The following is a 17,696-nucleotide window of genomic DNA, read 5'->3' on the forward strand; positions in this document are numbered from 1 at the left end:
TAGAGCCTAGTTTTCAAACCTATTCTTTACAAATTCATTGTATTGAGCTCTTTGGGCCTAAATCCTTTAACTCTTTGGGTTGAGGAACTGAATCTTTCCCTTACATTTTGTTATATTCCTGGACTTATTTTTTAGTTAAGTCAAATTTGGTGGGCAAAAATTCACTGTTTCATAGACAATTTTTTTTGTTTTGTTTTGTTTTTTTTATAATGCGTAGTTTAAAGTGGTTGTCCCAATTAAAAATCAATAACAATTTTCCATCTAGGATTTGTTGTGAAAATGTTGTGGATATAGCATTACTCTAAAATAAAATTATAAAATATCATATCAGGGCCAGCCATAGTTAACATAAAGGTTTTGAGAAAAATATCATGACATTTATTGTTCCTGACTTTTTTTTTTTTTTTTTTTTTTTTAGCCAATTTGTTGAGTCAAAATTCATAATTTTACAAATTGTTTTTTTGGGGTTTTTTTTTTTTTTTAACACATTGTTTAAAGTAAAAAAACACATAGGTTTACCAACAAAAAAAAAAAAATTTATAGAAAAAAAAAATACTTTCCTCCATTATGTTTGGAGTAGTTTCATCTCCCAACTTTAAAGTTGAGTAATTTCCTCATTTATATTTTGTACACAAGCATATAGTCCCATGCTGTTATCTCTTAGTTAAATCCTAACAAAATCTTATGATTTCTAGAATATTTCATTGTGCAATATCAAAAATGCCTCACTAAATTTTAATTTCCCAAAAAATTTCTTAGTGTATTTTGAGATTTATGTGTTAGTCATACTTAATATGAAAAAATGGTGATTTATGGTATTCTATTTGTTACCTAGAGAACACTAATTTAATAGAAGTTTAAATCTTCTAGATTTATAATTTTATCTAATAGAAACTTCAATGACATATGTCTTTTGTTATTTCTTAAAAAGGTGTTCATTAAAAATTAAGTAAGCTAAGTATCGTAGTTAAGCTCATAAAATAAAATAATAAAGAAGGTAGAATGTATAACAAAATATTCATTGCAAATGGTTGTAAATATTTAATTTGATGAAGAGTTTTAATTGTAGCATATATTATCATTTCTTGCGGAAATTTAAATATTGTGACAATTGTGGGGCCCAACAATTCGTGGACCAGGCCCATTTGCCCTTAGAGAGTCCGAGGGCCCAATCCGAGGAGAGCTGTGGCCCAAGTTCTATAACGCAGAGCACAAAACAATTCTGGGAGGCAGCCGAGGACAGTTTAGTCCTCGGCAGATCCATAATCCCGCCAGAATAAAGGGGTGAAACTGGTATAGGGACGAATTCGTAAGGAGATCCAAAATACCTTGGGGAGGTTATCCTTACTACCCTTCCAGATAAGACCCAGCGCCTGACAGAGCCGTACTCTGCAGCTTTATCAAACCATCCCCAACAATTCCGGGATTGGACTGATGGGACAAATGTCAGTGTTTGTAAAGACTGACCCTACACGTGGACGAAGGACAGCGAATGCAAGCGAGTATAAAATAAGGAAGTAAGTAAATCTGAAAGGGAGATCCCATCCCCAGAAAAAGAAAGACTACGTGGGGGAAACATCTCCACACCACCGGACCTCACGGAAGAAAGTCCGTCGTCGGGTAACCGGGATAAGACCTCAAAAGGTCCTCAGATCATCTCCGAGGAGCTCCACCCCACGGGGTACGACGCCTTAGAGCTTCCTCTAAAGCCATGACCGGGCATCGCCACTTGCCCAGCGGCTAGCTTTTCAAGCCCACTCTCTACAAATTATATTGTGAGGGACCCTTATTGCGTGAGCCCAAAAATGTTAGTGTGCCGCAAAGGAATCGTGTCCTTACAACAATATTTTATCAAAATTTAGTTGTTTATTGTTGGGAAATGATGACATTTGTTATTATTCTTAGTATAATTTTTTTTTTTTTTGTAAGTAAATATTGTCTTTAGTAAATAGGTTCTAAGAAATTATAATACTAAATAAATAGAGAGTCATATGTTAAATAACTATTCAAAATTAAAAACATGATTTGATTATACTTCAAAACAGATTCTATCTAAAATTTTTTCACTTAAGGGGTAACATGTGTCTTAAACGTGCAAGTGCAAGTTCAAGTTCAAGTGCAAGTGCAACCCTTAATAGTATTAATTAAATTCTAATTACATTGCACATGTTTAGTGACTATTCCTATGCGCTCTTGTGCCTTGATAGTGGATCCCTGTAATGAATGGTCCATGACATGCCACGTGTGCTCTCAAGTCTTCCCTATATCTAGCCGACTGCAGATACACCCTACCACAGAGAATCCCTATATCTCTTCCCTTAAACACAAAGTTGGGTTTTTTGGACTCTTCCATCTAATCTAAAACTTCGAATTCTATTACACTTCCACAAACGAAACCTCGTGGACTAAGTAACCAAACCAGACCCAACAAAGTTTGCATATAAAAACACCCACCTAAAGAAAAACAAAAACAAAATAACTCCGAGAGACAGAGACGCAGATCCATTCAGATAAGAAGAAGAAAGAAGAAGGAGAAGAAGATGAAGATCACTGTAATGACTGCAGATGAGCAAATCATTAGTCTTGACGTGGATCCTCATGAATCTGTAACTCTTCCAAAACACCATCTTATTATTCACATACGTGCATGCATACATGTGTGTGTATATTTATATACATGTGGTTGTAAATAATTCGATGGGTACTAATGTTTTTTTCTCTTTTTTTGGCTTTTTTGAAATCTGGGATTGTTTCAATAGGTTGAGAATGTGAAGGCTTTGCTTGAAGTGGAGGTGAGATCTCTTTAATTTGTTTTTTCTTGTGCTGTTTTGGTTGGTGGGGTAACTCAGGGAGGGAAGGGAATAGATTTAAGTTTTGAGCTTTTACTTTCTAGATTTCCTTCTGCTTCATCAATATTTTTTGCTCAATTTGAGTTTGATACTATTGGATTGTAAACTTTGATTGTGAAATTTAAATTTTTTATATGTATTTGGGGTCAGTTGGTTCTTAGTTGTCTGAGGAACGAAACGGGGTATTGAGGTCTGGAAAGTTAAATTTGAGTATGGATTTATGAACGTTAAATTTGATTTGGCTTTGTATTTGGGCAGACAAGTGTGCCTCTTCAGCAACAGCAGCTGCTGTATAATGGGAAGGAGATGAAGAATATTGAGAAATTGAGTGCATTGGGTGTGAAAGATGAAGATTTGGTGATGATGATTTCTGCTGCTGCATCAAGGTACTTATTTATTTATTCATAGTACATTATGTTGCTTTATTAGGCTATAATGTTGGGCAAACCCATATGACGATTTTTGCGATTTATAAGAATTTTTAAAGATTAGTTTTGTTTCAATAATTAATTCACTAGCGAGGAAGAGTTAATTATTCAAGTTGAGGGAACAAAGAATTGCCGAGGACCTATGTTGATTGAGAAAATTAATATGAGTTATTGTGTTTTAATGATTTAGCAGCCCAGCAACACCTCCTGGTCTTCATTCATGTTGGGTGTTTGTGATTGATGGTCTCAACATTACTAATTTGATATAGATTGATAGGTTGATAGAATAACTTCAGACACAATCTTTTGTGCTCTGAAAAATTATTTTTAATTTCCATGATTATGAGGAATTTAAGGGATGCCAAGATTATGTAGATCTAATACTCGGCAATCCAGTCTGCAAATTACAGTATGGTGACTTGAGATGTTAGATTGAGTTTTTTTTCTGAAAATGTTCCACTTATTCCCTATGCACATTTTAGATCCCAGGCAAAAGCAAATCACTGTCTCAAGATGAAGCACACTAAGATAACTTTTGTAATTTTATCTCAATAATTGTTATGTACTAAACAGGAATCTAAAGCTTTTTTCTGACTCTTATTATTTGAAATTATTTCAGTGCACCTACCAATAATTTGAGCTTCAATCCAGATGGGTCTGCTGTGAACCCTGGAGCTTTCCAGCAGCATATTCGAAGTGATTCTAATCTTATGGCTCAGTTGTTTCAGGTAAAACTGTGGTCTTTTTCTTCAAAGTTATTCTTTGCATTTCAAATTGGGGTTTGAAGCATGTAAATAGGGTTTTTCTGTTAAGAAGAAGTCTGGAATCAGATAAAGTCTGGAAACTTAACTACTTGAGTAATAGGTTGGTTCTAATATTATTTGCACTACCGTACCCTCATGGTGTTCTTGAGCTAGAGCCTATTTGGGAGATGATTTTGAAAATTGGATTATTATCTGAAAATGCCATGCCAATCAGTAGCAGTTGGCATAAAATTATATGTGAAAATAAAAATAAAAATGATTGGATTGTTTGTAATCCATTCTTGATTTCTATGATTTATTTTCTTAACTGGTGAGTTTCTAGCAATCTAAAATTTATGTTGAATTTACAGAATGATCCTGAACTAGCACAAGCTGTTCTAGGAAATGATCTAAATAAACTGCAAGACCTTTTACGAGAGCGTCATCGCCAAAAATCTGATTTACGACGTCAACAAGAAGAGGAGCTCGTAAGTTGCTTATCTGGTGGCTCTAACTCTTTCTCTTCCTTGGCCTTTATAGCTTATGTCATGGTGCTAAGTTTTTACTACATAAAGTACTTTTCAAGTTCTAATATATTGGCCTCTAATATATGTGTGTATTTACGTACTTACCATTAACTGATCAGATGTAGTTAAATTATAACCATTGAGTTTCTTACATAAATAATTTAATTTGATAATGATTATTAGATGGAGAAACTGATACATATACGTTCTTGTTATTGTGTGATATAGGCCCTTCTTTATGCAGATCCTTTTGATGTTGAAGCGCAAAAGAAGATTGAAGCTGCTATTCGCCAGGTCAGTGTTATTTCTTTGTCATATGTGGCATTGATGTATCAATAGAAGCCCTTTATCCCTGATGCTTTGGCTCAGGGGTTCAACAGGTAGGCTGGGTCAGGGTAGGTCATAGGTCTGGGTGTTGTTTAGCATTGGATAGAGGGGGAAAAAAGTGAAAGAAAGAACCTTTCTTTGTACTCTTGATTTTCTGTGTATTTTTCAGTCCATTGAAATCTTAAGTTCATTGTAATTATAGAATCTATAGTAATTTAATTTTTCATTGTGCAAAAATTCTAACCTTATAATGATGTTTGCAAGTGGCTTTGCTATCTTGAAACATCTGTTACTTCTCTTCGAAACTAATTTTTCATTTGTACAAATTCCTTGGACTGGTTAATACTTACTGGTGTGCATTAATAAGTAATAACTGAGAGACTTTTATGCCTTAGGATTCTTTTGTTATTTTAAGTTTCTTCATTGGATTTTTTTGTATGTACGCATTATATTTTCTGTGACCAATAGTAGGCATGGCCCTACATGCTAGAAACTGTGATTATAAATCTTTTCCTTGTAGGATGAATTCATTAAATTCTCAGAAGAGGATTGTGCATTTTGATTTATTGATTTTATTTTTGATGAGGAATGTGATTGCTGATGATAGAAAATGATATTGGACTGTCAAAAAGTGATTCTTTTACAATGTTTACTATAATGATTCATAATATTTGCATAAAATCTTATTCATTAATGTTTACGCCAACTAATTTATTACTTGCAACTTTGAAATTTCTTTCATCCTTTGATAGTTGTGGCATATCTCTTTTTTATTTATTTTTAATATAATCTTAGTACTATTGATATAATCATAAAATTGATTTTTTTTCGATTATCTTTTTTTCCACGCCAAGAAGGAAGATATATTAAATGGGTACTTCGTGTTGACAATACTTCTAAATTATTTGTAGAAAGGAATTGATGAAAATTGGGCCGCTGCCTTGGAACATAACCCTGAAGCTTTTGCAAGGGTGGTATGTATTATCTATTTATCTTCAACCCCAGCTATCACTATTACATACATACATATATATATATATATATATATATTTGTTTTTGTATTGATTTTAAAGTTTCTTATGCAACTTCAGGTTATGTTGTACGTGGACATGGAGGTTAATGGTTTCCCATTAAAGGTAACAACTAGATGGTGAAAAATATCTTAGGAAGAACTTATTCAGTTCAGCGTAATATGAAATTACTGAAGGGCTTATGACGCAGGACAACCAGAACAAAATTGAAATAACTGAAAAATAAAAGATATGACCTAGGAGTCAGCACCTAGGCCTTGCTTGGAGTCAGCACCAAGCGGGGAAACCACTAGGAGTCAGCACCTAGGGTAGACCTGGAGTCAGCACCAGACCAAAGAAAGACCAAACGGCCATTGTTTTCATTCCTCAAAATATCAACTATCTCCTCAAGGAGTACAATAGGTTGCTTATAAAGGATTACTAAACCCTAGTTCTAATTGGCTAGGAAACCCTAATTGCCTTATTACAAAAATACCCTTATTGGCTAGGAAACCCTAATTGCCTTATTACAAAAATACCCTTGCTTCTAAATTAAAATACTAATAACCCAATAAACTAATAAAACCTAAAACATAAAAATACAATTGACTAGCAAACATAAATAATACTAAATAATAATTTTCTTGCGTCTCCCGCATCAGCTTATAGGGTTTCTTGTGTCACTTTTGTGATCCTATATAAAACATCTTACACACTGGGACTGCCCTGGTTTAAAAACACATTTCAATGAGATTTGTGCAGGCATATGATATGCAACCAGATTAATATCCCCATCATTTTGAATTATGCATCCCTCTTTATATTTTATTGTTAGTTCCAGCCCCTCCTGATTGAGAACTAATCACATACACAGTCTGCCAACTAATTTTCACCATGTTTCAGGCATTTGTTGACAGTGGAGCCCAATCAACAATAATATCAAAAAGTTGTGCTGAGCGTTGTGGGTATGTACTGTTTTATATCTGATTGCCTGTTGTTTAATTCAGTCGGTGGTAATATCATTTTTCATTTTACTTGCTATTTGACATGGTTTAATAACTTAGAATATCAAAACCGGTAGATATGGGTATTACACTATTTATAAGTATTGGGGAGCAATTACATATGTGCACTCATACATAATTACCTTTATAGTCTCATGAAACATATGCAGCTTTGAGAAAGTTGATTGTGGATTGCACCAGGGAGAGGGGAGGTGGTTATAAAACCACCTCATACACTTGCTAGTTATTATTTTTAACCTTTACCAGTTTACCTACTCTTCAAATAAATTCTCCTGTTATTGGCATGATCACCCCCCCCCCCCCCTCCTCCTCCTCTCACTCAGATGGAAAGGACAATGTTATTGTTTGACCAAATTCCTAGTATCCTGTAGTTGTGTTTATTAGAAATATAGACCTTACATGCTTTAACATAAGAAGAGTTTGAAATGGGAAAGCCTCTTGTTGTGACTTTGGTGTCTTCCAGATTGTTGAGGCTTATGGATCAACGTTATAAGGGCATTGCTCAAGGAGTCGGTCAATCTGAGATATTGGGTCGCGTTCATGTAGCTCCAATCAAGGTAATATATCTAGCTTTCTAGTAATAGTTTTACACTGCTTGTTGTTGGTAATGTGTTCATGTGTTTGGAGATGCTAGTGTTTGCTTCTCAAATGTATTGGATGCCCTTGTTTGCATATCCATGTGCACTGCACCCATGTGTTTTGACGTATCATATACCTCCATTATATTAAGTTACATTCTGCTCATGAGAGATCAAACTTATCCAAGAAAAGAGACAAAAAGAAAAGACATTAGAGATCACAGTCAAAACCTCTTTATCTTTTATTGAGAAAATATGAACATCAAAGTGAGTAACAATCTTATGTCATGTTATGGGGTTTTTTTTGTCTTAGGTGGTCGACCTCTCTCCCTCTCTCTCCATAAATCTGTATTTATTTTTTTTCTTATAGATGTTTTTTCTGAAACAATGATCAAGAAAATTGGACATGCATCTCCTTCTAGTCACAAGGAGGCCTCCACCTCTGTGTCTCTGTGCCTCTTTGTGTGTGTTCATTTCTTGATGGTCATATGCTTGCTCTTTGTGTCTGCATTTGCTTATGTACATGCAAACTTTGGACTTTGCAGTCTCTTTCTTATTCTGCAGTAGAGTAAGTGTTCCATTGAGGATAAATTTGAATGCACTCTCTTGGGAATTAAACTTTGGTGACATACAAATTGTTTTCTTGATTAAAAAAATGTTGAGTGTAACTATTTTTGTTTAATTCTTTCTTCCTGTAGATTGGGAATATATTTTATCCTTGCTCATTCACAGTATTGGATTCTCCAAATATGGAATTCCTCTTTGGGCTTGATATGCTCCGGAAGCACCAGGTAGCATACTCTGTCTAATATCTGATGTACCTTTCCATTTTCTTGGTTCTAATTGATGTTATTTAGGTTTGTTATTCTTTTCTGACTTAGTCAATGTCCACAGTGCATTATAGATTTAAAGGATAATGTTTTGAGAGTTGGTGGTGGAGAAGTTTCTGTACCATTTTTGCAAGGTTGGCCTTCTAATCTCTCCATGTGCTTGATTGCATAAAATTACTGTTCAATAATTGACCAATTTCTGCAGTTATGCCTGAATTGCTTTATTTACAACTCACTAATTATCTAAATAGCTTTTATGGTCAACCTTTTTGATAAATAGAAAATTAACTAATTAAATTGTGCATTGTTTTCAGAAAAAGACATCCCATCACGCTTTCTTGATGAAGAAAGGTTGTCCAAGCAAGCATCCAGCTCAGGGACCCCAGTAAGTATACTTTTAATCAATTTACTTGTCCTAAAGAAACTTTCCTTGATGATGTACTTTTGACTAAGGATTTACAAGATCTACTATGCAAATGTCTTTATTCTGAATTGAACTGGTGCCTGGAATTTTATTTTCTCATGACTAACTAAAGTGTGTGCCACGTATGCATTGTTTTTTTTTTCTTTTTTATGTGTATATATATTGTATAGTGATGTATATCGGCAATGAGTAGATACCATTTTGCTTTCTGTATTTTTTGTTTTTATTGCTTGTTATTCTTTAGGTGACATCAGGAACAACAGATAGAAGCAATATTGTCCCAACAGGAGGGTCTCGTGGAGATATAAGCCAGGTAAATTTGTTATTAAGAACTAAAAAAAAAAAGTCTGCTGTATTGTGAAATTGGTTAAACTATTGAGAAGTGATTGACTTTTTGGGACTAAGGCTTGGTTGTTGCATTATCTTCACTGACAAGTTGTCACGGTTTGCCATCTTATTGATAGTTGACCCTGTCGATCTGGTCTTTTTAACCAATGGGTGTTACGTTGATTAACGAACAAGATTTGGTAATCGTATTTGATTGATCTGAAGATTTCATGTGATATCTATGGCTGCAGGGACCTGATTTTGAAGCCAAAGTGGCAAAGCTTGTTGAGCTAGGGTTTGGAAGGGAAGCAGTCATACAAGCTCTTAAATTATTCGAAGGAAATGAAGAGCAGGCAGCAGGGTTTCTTTTTGGGGGTTGAAGTTAACATTTATTCTTAGACTTCAATTTTTGTGGAATAATGTTTGGTTCAGTAATTTAATTGCAAATTAACAAATTGAAATTTGTGTACTTGATACTGATAGCATTCCTTTAAAGCTGAACCCTGAAATTGGTGGTGTAGCTTGCAATTCAAATGAGAGAAAGTAAACAAATTTCAAATTTGAGCTTTTAGACTTGGTGTGGTTCTCTTTAGTGTATAATTTCATTATTTTTTCCTTGCAATATATGCCTTTTTAAATTGAGCGCAGATAGAAGTAAGGCTTTTGTTATTATTATTTGGTGGTAATTTGTGAAAATATGACCTATGAATGATTCACCTAGATTTATCTTTATGCTTGATACTGAATATTAGGTTGTTAATAAGTACATGTTCTAAAAATAGGTAAGCACGAATACATAGAAATATAATATTTTAAATGAGGAAATTTGCTTAAAGAATAAAGATGGGGTGATCCTTATTGATGAAAAGATGAGAAAAAATTGCTTGAAATGGTCTAGTTATGCTTGAAATGGTTTAGTTATATCTACAACATTTTTACAACAAATCTTAAATAGAAAGTTGTTATTAATTGTTATTGTTGGGACAAAAAAGTAATCTTAGCGTTAGTTTGAAATTTAAACTAATAACAATTAACCACCTGTGATTTGTTGTAAAAATATTGTAGATGTAGCATCTCTCATTGATGAAAAGATGAGGAAAAATTGCTTGAAATGGTTCAGTTATGTTTAGAAGAGTAATTAATGCATCAATGAAAAAGAGTAGGTATGTTCATTTACCACCTCCACCCAGTTGCTTGCCTTGAAAAAAAAAAAAAAAAAACCATAGCTATAGGATCAAACCATGGTTCCTAGGTAATTAAGAGCCGTCAAAGTGGTCCAAGAATTCGAAGCATTATTACAAATTTTACAATTTTTTTTTTAAATTATATAATAAAATATGATCCCTATAGTTTCAATCATCTAATTAAGATGAAATTATTTTTTCCTCTTTTGTAATTAACTAGCCGGTATCCAGTGCAATGTGTGGTGTATTTTGACAAATTTTGTAAGAAATTATTTGTCTTATTGATTTTATGAATACTATTATTGATAATTTTTGTAAGAAATTATTTATGTTTTATAGATTTTATGAATATTATTATTGTTAGTCACAGTTAATCTATGAAACTTTCTACTAAAACTAAATTTAAACTAAATACATTGGGGGAAAATTCTTCTAATTCATGCAATCAAGAAATGTCATCAAATCACACGGTTCACATTGTCACCTGCAAATTTTAATTGAACTAAAAGCAGGCAAGAACAAATCCTTACCAAGTATATGCGTCATATGAAATATCCAAAATATAGATTGGCACATAATATGAAAAAATAAGCCTAAATACATTACAATGCTACATAAGTGAAAACATATACATAAAATTTAAACAAAATATTTAAAAAGAACATAATATTTTGAAAATTAACATACCTCTTAAAAAGAAAACCAAAGATATTTTGAGAAAAATTATGGAAGTTTAATTTCTAAGTCCAATGAAAATGAGGATTTATATTGGACAAATGTGGAGACAAATAATACTTACCTAATTCATTGAATTTGACTCTTGCAATTCTGCATTGTAGTTAGTTTTATGCACAAAATTGGAAAGTTTTTCTTAATTCTTATATTTCTCATGACTTTTTAGATCCATTTGTATCTATTTAAAGTAATAAGTTATAAAAATATAATTTTTTTTTTTTGCCTTTTCATAAAAAAAAAAAGTCTTTTTCCATTTTAAAAAAAAATTGAAGGGGTTTATCACTTGTTCCGCGACACTAATTGTTGCATACAGCTTGACATAAATGTATTTATCATTACTTAATAGTTTGACATAAATGCTAAACGTAAATAAGGTAGAAGCCTAAAAGAAAAAAATGTCATACAATGTGTCACTTGGTAGAACTTCATGCATTCTCACATAAGATCTCTGCTTTTATATATATATATATATATATATTGATATCAAAGGTGTATAATTTAAAGATTTTGTAGTAAAATTTATAGTATCTTTAGCAATATTAAATTATTCTTGGCACAATTTTACAAACCAAACGAGCTTGTCCCATATCGACCAGATAGTAAGCAAAACTTTACTTTATAATACGCAAAACCGAACCGTCGGTCACGACCTTACTTGAACAGGATCTGTTCTATCGGATCGTACCTCTGTATCCTTGCTCACTAAGGAGACAGGACCCCAAACCTGGTGGATGAACCATGGCCGTGCGATCAGAGCGTGATTAACGGCCTTGATCCTTCTGATAGATGGATCACACTGTAGAGGATCGTTCTCAGCTTGGGCTCGCCCAGCTTGGGATGGTCGTACGGCTGTCTGACAGGTTCCCAAAATCTTTTTGCTAGTGAGTGCAACATTTTTTTGAACACAAGTTGTTTGATAAAATTCCCAAGTGACGTTCTGTTCTTATTTCCATGTTCACAAGTTGTTTGTGTATTATTATTGGTGATTTTTTGTTGCAATTATATTGTGTTATAGACATTCTGCACCTGAGCTGAGCGTTGTGGGTATGTACTGTTTTATATCTGATTGCCTGTTGTTTAATTCAGGTAATATATCTAGTTTTCTAGTAATACTTTTACACTGCTTATTGTTGGCAATGTGTTCATGTGTTTGGAGATGCTAGTGTTTGCTTCTCAAATGTATTGGATGCCCTTGTTTACATATCCATTTGCATGTCTGCACCCATTTGTTTTGACGTATCATATACCTTCATTATATTGAGTTACATTCTGCACATGAGAGATCAAACTTATCCAAAAAAAGAGACAAAGAGAAATGACATTAGAGATCACAGTCAATACCTCTTTTATCTTTTATTGAGAAAAATATGAGCATCAAAGTGAGTAACAATCATATGTCATGCTATGGGGTTTCTTTGTCTTAGGTGGTCGACCTCTCTCCCTCTTTCCATAAATCTGTATTTATTTTGCTTCTTATAGATGTTTTTTTCTGGAACAATGATCAAGAACATTGGATATGCATCTCCTTCTAGTCACAAGGAGGCCTCCACCTGTGTCTCTCTGTGCCTCCCTCTGTCTGTGTTCACTTCTTGATGTTCATATGCTTGCTCTTATGTGTCTGCATTTGCTTATGTACATGCAAACTTTGGACTTTGCAGTCTCTTATTCTGCAGTAGAGTAAGTGTTCCATTGAGGATAAATTTAAATGCACTCTCTTGGGAATTAAACTTTGGTGATATACATATCGTTTTTATGATTAAAAAAATGTTTAGTGTAACTATTTTTGTCTAAATCTTTCTTCCTGCAGATTGGGAATATATTTTATCCTTGCTCATTCACAGTATTGGATTCTCCCAAACCCAATATGGAATTCCTCTTTGGGCTGGATATGCTCCGGAAGCACCAGGAAGCATACCCTTTCTAATAACTGATGAACCTTTTCGTTTTCTTAGTTCTAATTGATGTTATTTAGGTTTGTTATTCTTTTCTGACTTAATCAAAGTCTGCATTGCATTATAGATTTAAAGGATAATGTTTTGAGAGTTGGTTGGGGGGGGGGGGGGGGGGAGTTTCTGCACCATTTTCGCAAGGTTGGCCTTCTAATCTCTCCATGTGCTTACTGTTCAATAATTGAACAATTTCTGCAGTTATTCCTGAATTGCTTTATTTACAATTCACCAATTATCTAAATAACTTTTATGGACAACCTTTTTGATAAATAGAAAATTAACTAATTAAATAGTGCATTGTTTTCCGAAAAAGTCATCCCATTACACTTTCTTGATGAAGAAAGGTTGTCCAAGCAAGCATCCAGCTCAGGGACCCCAGTAAGTATACTTTTAATCAATTTGCTTATCCTAAAGAAACTTTCCTTGATGATGTACTTTTGACTAAGGATTTACAAGATCTACTATGAAAATGTCTTTATTCTGAATGGAACTGGTGCCTGGAATTTTATTTTCTCATGACTAACTAAAGCGTGTGCCACATATGCACTGTTTGTTTTCTTTTTTACGTATATATATATATATATATATATTATATAGTGATGTATATTGGTAATGAGTAGATACCATTTTGCTTTATGTAATTTTTGTTTTTATTGCTTGTTATTCTTTAGATGACATCAGGAACAACAGATAGAAGCCACATTGTCCCAACAGGGGGGTCTCATGGTGATACGAACCTGGTAAATTTGTTATTAAGAACTGTCTCAGCTTTCTGTTAGCTTCCTTGTAGGAAAAAAAAAATATTCTGTGCTGTATTGTGAAATTGGTTAAACCATTAGTGTGATTGCCAAGTTGTCATGGTTTGCCATCTTATTGATAGTTGACCCTGTCGATCTGGTCTTTTTAACCAATGGGTGTTACGTTGATTAACAAACAAGATTTAGTAATCGTATTTGATTGATCTGAGGATTTCATGTGATTTATATGGCTGCAGGGACCTGATTTTGAAGTCAAAGTGGCAAAGCTTGTTGAGCTAGGGTTTAGAAGGGAAGCTGTCATACAAGCTCTTAAATTATTTGATGGAAATGAAGATCAGGCAGCAAAGTTTCTTTTTGGGGGTTGAAGTTAACATTTATTTTTAGACTTCATTTTTTCTGGAATAATGTTTGGTTCGGTAATGTAATTACAAATTAACAAATTGAAATTTGTGTACTTGATACTGACAGCATTCCTTTAAAGCTATTTTGAACCCTGAAATTGGTGTTGTAACTTGCAATTCAAATGAGAGAGTAAACAAATTTCAAACTTGAGCTTCTAGACTTGGAGTGGTTCTCTTTGGTCTAATTTTTTTTTTTATCTTGCATTATATTTGTAAGGACACGATTTAGTAGCGAACCTGAACAGTATTGGGTTCGTACGTAAAAGGCCCAGACAATATTTTTAAAGCTATTTTGAACCCGTGGGAATGAGGTTAATTGGTGAACCCTCCTTTTGTAACTTGCTGAGATCTTCGCAACTACGTCCCGATCGTCCTCGGACGTTTAACGTTCTCGGACGCATACTGCCGAGGATTATAATGTCCTCGGACGGGCACGCGTCCTCGGATAGGCCACGGGCCCAACAATCTTGAAACAATTCTGAGCCCGACTGGCCCATTAATCGAACGGTCTCCACAATTAACCAAACTAGTGGTACTCTTCATCCATTGGTTCATGCCTTATATGGCATGAAGAGGGAAGCTTTCCTTCCAATGTGGGACAAGGGAATTCTAGCCAAGGCAAAGGCAAGACAATCAAGCCAAAGCCAAAAGCCAAAAACCAAAGGCAAAAAATTCTTAAGCTCCTACAATATTCCTATTGAGCGCAGCTAGAAGTAAGGCTTTTATCATTACTACTACTATTATTTGGTGGTAATTTGTGAAATTTTGACCTATTAATGATTCACCTAGATTTGTCTTTATGCCTGGAATTGAATATTAGGTTGTTAATAAGTACGTGTTCTAAAAATAGGTAAGTACAAATACATGGAAAGATATTATTTGAAATGATGAAATATGGTTAAAGAATAAAGATAGGGGTGATCCTTCTTGATGAAAAGACGAGAAAAAATTGCTTGAAATGGTTTAGTTATGTTTAGAAGAGTGCAACTAATGCACTGTTGAAAAAGTGTAGGTTGATTTAAGTTGGGGAAATGAAAAAATGTAGAGGAGGGCCAAACGAAAAAAATAAAAAATAAAAAATTGGTAGTAGTAGTAAAAAAGGATAAGCGAATTAAGAAAGTAATAAATTGTATGATTTTAAATAAAATAGAATCACTGAAAAGAATATATGCAATTGATCCTGATAATTTGTTGAGAATTTATAATCGATCAAAAATTTGGGATTAAAATTTTGTTGTTATAGAATTTATTGATCAATAGAAGTAGAAAGAGAAATAATTGATAAAGTAATGATTTTCTGTAAGGTGTATCTAGCAAGAGTGATGAAAAAAGGTGTGCGAATCTATTGATCTATAGAAGTAGAAAGAGAAATGACAGAGGAAGTAATGAATTTTCTATAATATTCCATAGAAGTAGAAAGAGAAATGAAAGAGGAAGTAATGAATTTTTTATAATTTATATGTAGCAGGAGTGATGAAAAAAAGATGAGAGGATTTTTTTTTTTTTTTTCCCATCATAATACCATTTTGAAAATAATAATATTAAATATTAAGAGAACGATGAGTAAATTTGTAACAACGCATCACTCTCATCATTTTCGTCATTTAATTTTATCTCAATTATAAGCCGATCTTGAGCTCATCAAAGTAGTAAATTATGTGTTAAAAGTTTTTTATTTTTTATTTTTTTATTTTATCAAACAAACTTTAATATGTTTGGGAGCTTCTTAATAATATTTTACAACCTGTCCTTATTGAATTTAATCTCATATATATATATATATATATATATATATATACACTCATAAGCTTATTTGTAATTATGAATACATATTATTATGTTTAAACTTGACTTGCTTAATAGTGAGTTTAAACTTGAGCTTTACTTATTATTAAATTTTTTTGAGCTTTGCTTATTTGCTAAATAAACCAACCTAAACTAATTTTTTTCTAGTCGAGTTTTAGCTATTAAAAAATGCATATTTGTTTACCACCTCGAACTGGCTGCTTAGCCTTGAAAAAAAAAAAAAAAAAAAACTCATAGCCGTAGGATCAGGCCATGGCTCCTAGGTAATTAAGAGGTGTCGAAGCGGTCCAAAGAACCCAAAGCATTATTACAAATTTTACTCCATAAATTTTTTAAATTGATATAATAAAATATGATCGATGAGTTTTTGTCATCTAATAAATATGAAATTATTTTTTCCTTTTTTTGTAATTAATGGTGTTTAATGTAAAGATTTTGTAGTAAAATTTATAGTAGATTTAGCATTAATAGTATATTCTTGGTATGATTCTATAAACCAAACGAGTTAGTCCCATATCGACCGGATAGAAAGCAAAACTTCACTTTATAATACGCAAAAGACAACCATTGGTCACGACCTTACTTGAACAGGATCTGTTCTATAGGATCGTACCTCTGTATCCTTGATCACTAAGGAGACAGGACCTAAACCTGGTTGAAGAACCATGGCTGTGCGATCAGAGCGTGATTAACGAACCTGATCCTTTGCGAAGGATCAGGCTGTAGAGGATCGTTCCCAGCTTAGGTTCGCCCAGCTGGGATGGTCGTACGGTTGTCTGACAGGTTCCCGAAATCTTTTTGCTAGTGAGTGCAACATTTTTTTGAACACGAGTTGTTTGATAAAATTCCCAAATGACGTTCTGTTCCTATTTCCATATTCACAGATATCTCGTCCTGGCCTGCATGGCTTCCGAGTCCCTTATGAAATTGTTTTTGGCTCTTTAGGTATGTATAGCTTAGAGGATCGTTCTCAGCTTAGGTTCGCCCAGCTGGGATGGTCGTACGGTTGTCTGACAGGTTCCCGAAATCTTTTTGCTAGTGAGTGCAACATTTTTTTGAACACAAGTTGTTTGATAAAATTCCCAAATGACGTTCTGTTCCTATTTCCATATTCACAGATATCTCGTCCTGGCCTGCATGGCTTCCGAGTCCCTTATGAAATTGTTTTTGGCTCTTTAGGCATGTATAGCTTTTAATCTGTAAAGTGCTGTTAGGCTAGTCTGGTATATATCCCTTTGATGTACCCAAAAAAATGTCCTTAACATTAGAAACATATGTACTTGGGACTAATGTTCTTGATATGCTCTGACTTGAATGTAAAGTTAATGTCATCGTGTAGTCCTGTTTATCTTATTCGAATCTGGCACATCTTTTATGCCCAAGTTAGCCAGGTTGCCCAACTTTTTAGTTTGAGTACAACCACATATACAAGTGAAGGGCACATACAAGAAGGCCTCATCTATCATCTATGTACTTATTCATTAAGCCCCGATCTCATGCTGTTATAAAAATTACACTAGCTTGAAACAGTGGCATCTGCATATGATTTTAGGTTGAATTCTCATCTTTATTTAAAGCAAATCAATCATCTACGCTGACAAACAACCATGCATTAGGTCCGTGCAGGAGTGAATTCGAGCGTTATGTCTTGACTTCAAGCAAAAACTGTCACCTTAACTTTCAATTAGTGGAATGAAATCTGGAATAACTTAGAAAAGAACACTCAGGAATATAAATTAGTATTGGATGTAGTAACACTGCTTGCAAGTTCTATGGAATTTTGACATAAACTATT

At 33.6% G+C, this 17,696-nt stretch overlaps 1 protein-coding gene, 2 long non-coding RNA genes and 2 other non-coding genes across 6 annotated transcripts; all 5 read left to right on the plus strand.

Moving 5' to 3' along the window:
- Positions 1-2,333: 2,333 nt before the first annotated feature.
- On the plus strand, positions 2,334-9,644 carry LOC115955819 (protein DNA-DAMAGE INDUCIBLE 1). The gene is made up of 15 exons (XM_031074180.1): positions 2,334-2,606; positions 2,760-2,792; positions 3,108-3,235; positions 3,897-4,005; positions 4,392-4,508; positions 4,776-4,841; positions 5,786-5,848; positions 5,966-6,010; positions 6,788-6,849; positions 7,373-7,466; positions 8,186-8,278; positions 8,382-8,451; positions 8,632-8,702; positions 8,986-9,054; positions 9,320-9,644. The coding sequence occupies exons 1-15, from the start codon at positions 2,541-2,543 to the stop codon at positions 9,446-9,448; spliced, it is 1,215 nt and encodes a 404-aa protein (XP_030930040.1). The 5' UTR covers positions 2,334-2,540; the 3' UTR covers positions 9,449-9,644.
- Positions 9,645-11,522: 1,878 nt separating this feature from the next.
- Positions 11,523-14,239, plus strand: LOC115955820. 2 transcript variants are annotated; one of them, XR_004084199.1, is made up of 4 exons: positions 11,524-11,868; positions 12,003-13,314; positions 13,608-13,676; positions 13,931-14,239. It is a non-coding gene; the product is annotated as an uncharacterized LOC115955820 (long non-coding RNA). The 2 variants fall into 2 exon arrangements; XR_004084198.1 differs by having other exon boundaries at positions 11,523-13,314.
- LOC115958719 lies at positions 11,633-11,850 on the plus strand. Its single transcript, XR_004084641.1, has one exon. It is a non-coding gene; the product is annotated as a small nucleolar RNA U3 (small nucleolar RNA).
- Positions 14,240-16,474: 2,235 nt separating the features above from the next.
- LOC115958721 lies at positions 16,475-16,687 on the plus strand. Its single transcript, XR_004084643.1, has one exon. It is a non-coding gene; the product is annotated as a small nucleolar RNA U3 (small nucleolar RNA).
- On the plus strand, positions 16,482-17,283 carry LOC115958360. Its single transcript, XR_004084514.1, has 3 exons — positions 16,482-16,705; positions 16,786-16,846; positions 17,081-17,283. It is a non-coding gene; the product is annotated as an uncharacterized LOC115958360 (long non-coding RNA).
- The last annotated feature ends 413 nt before the right edge of the window (positions 17,284-17,696 follow it).

The sequence above is a fragment of the Quercus lobata genome, chromosome 8 (assembly GCF_001633185.2).
Source record: "Quercus lobata isolate SW786 chromosome 8, ValleyOak3.0 Primary Assembly, whole genome shotgun sequence".
NCBI classification, from domain to species: Eukaryota; Viridiplantae; Streptophyta; class Magnoliopsida; order Fagales; family Fagaceae; genus Quercus; species Quercus lobata.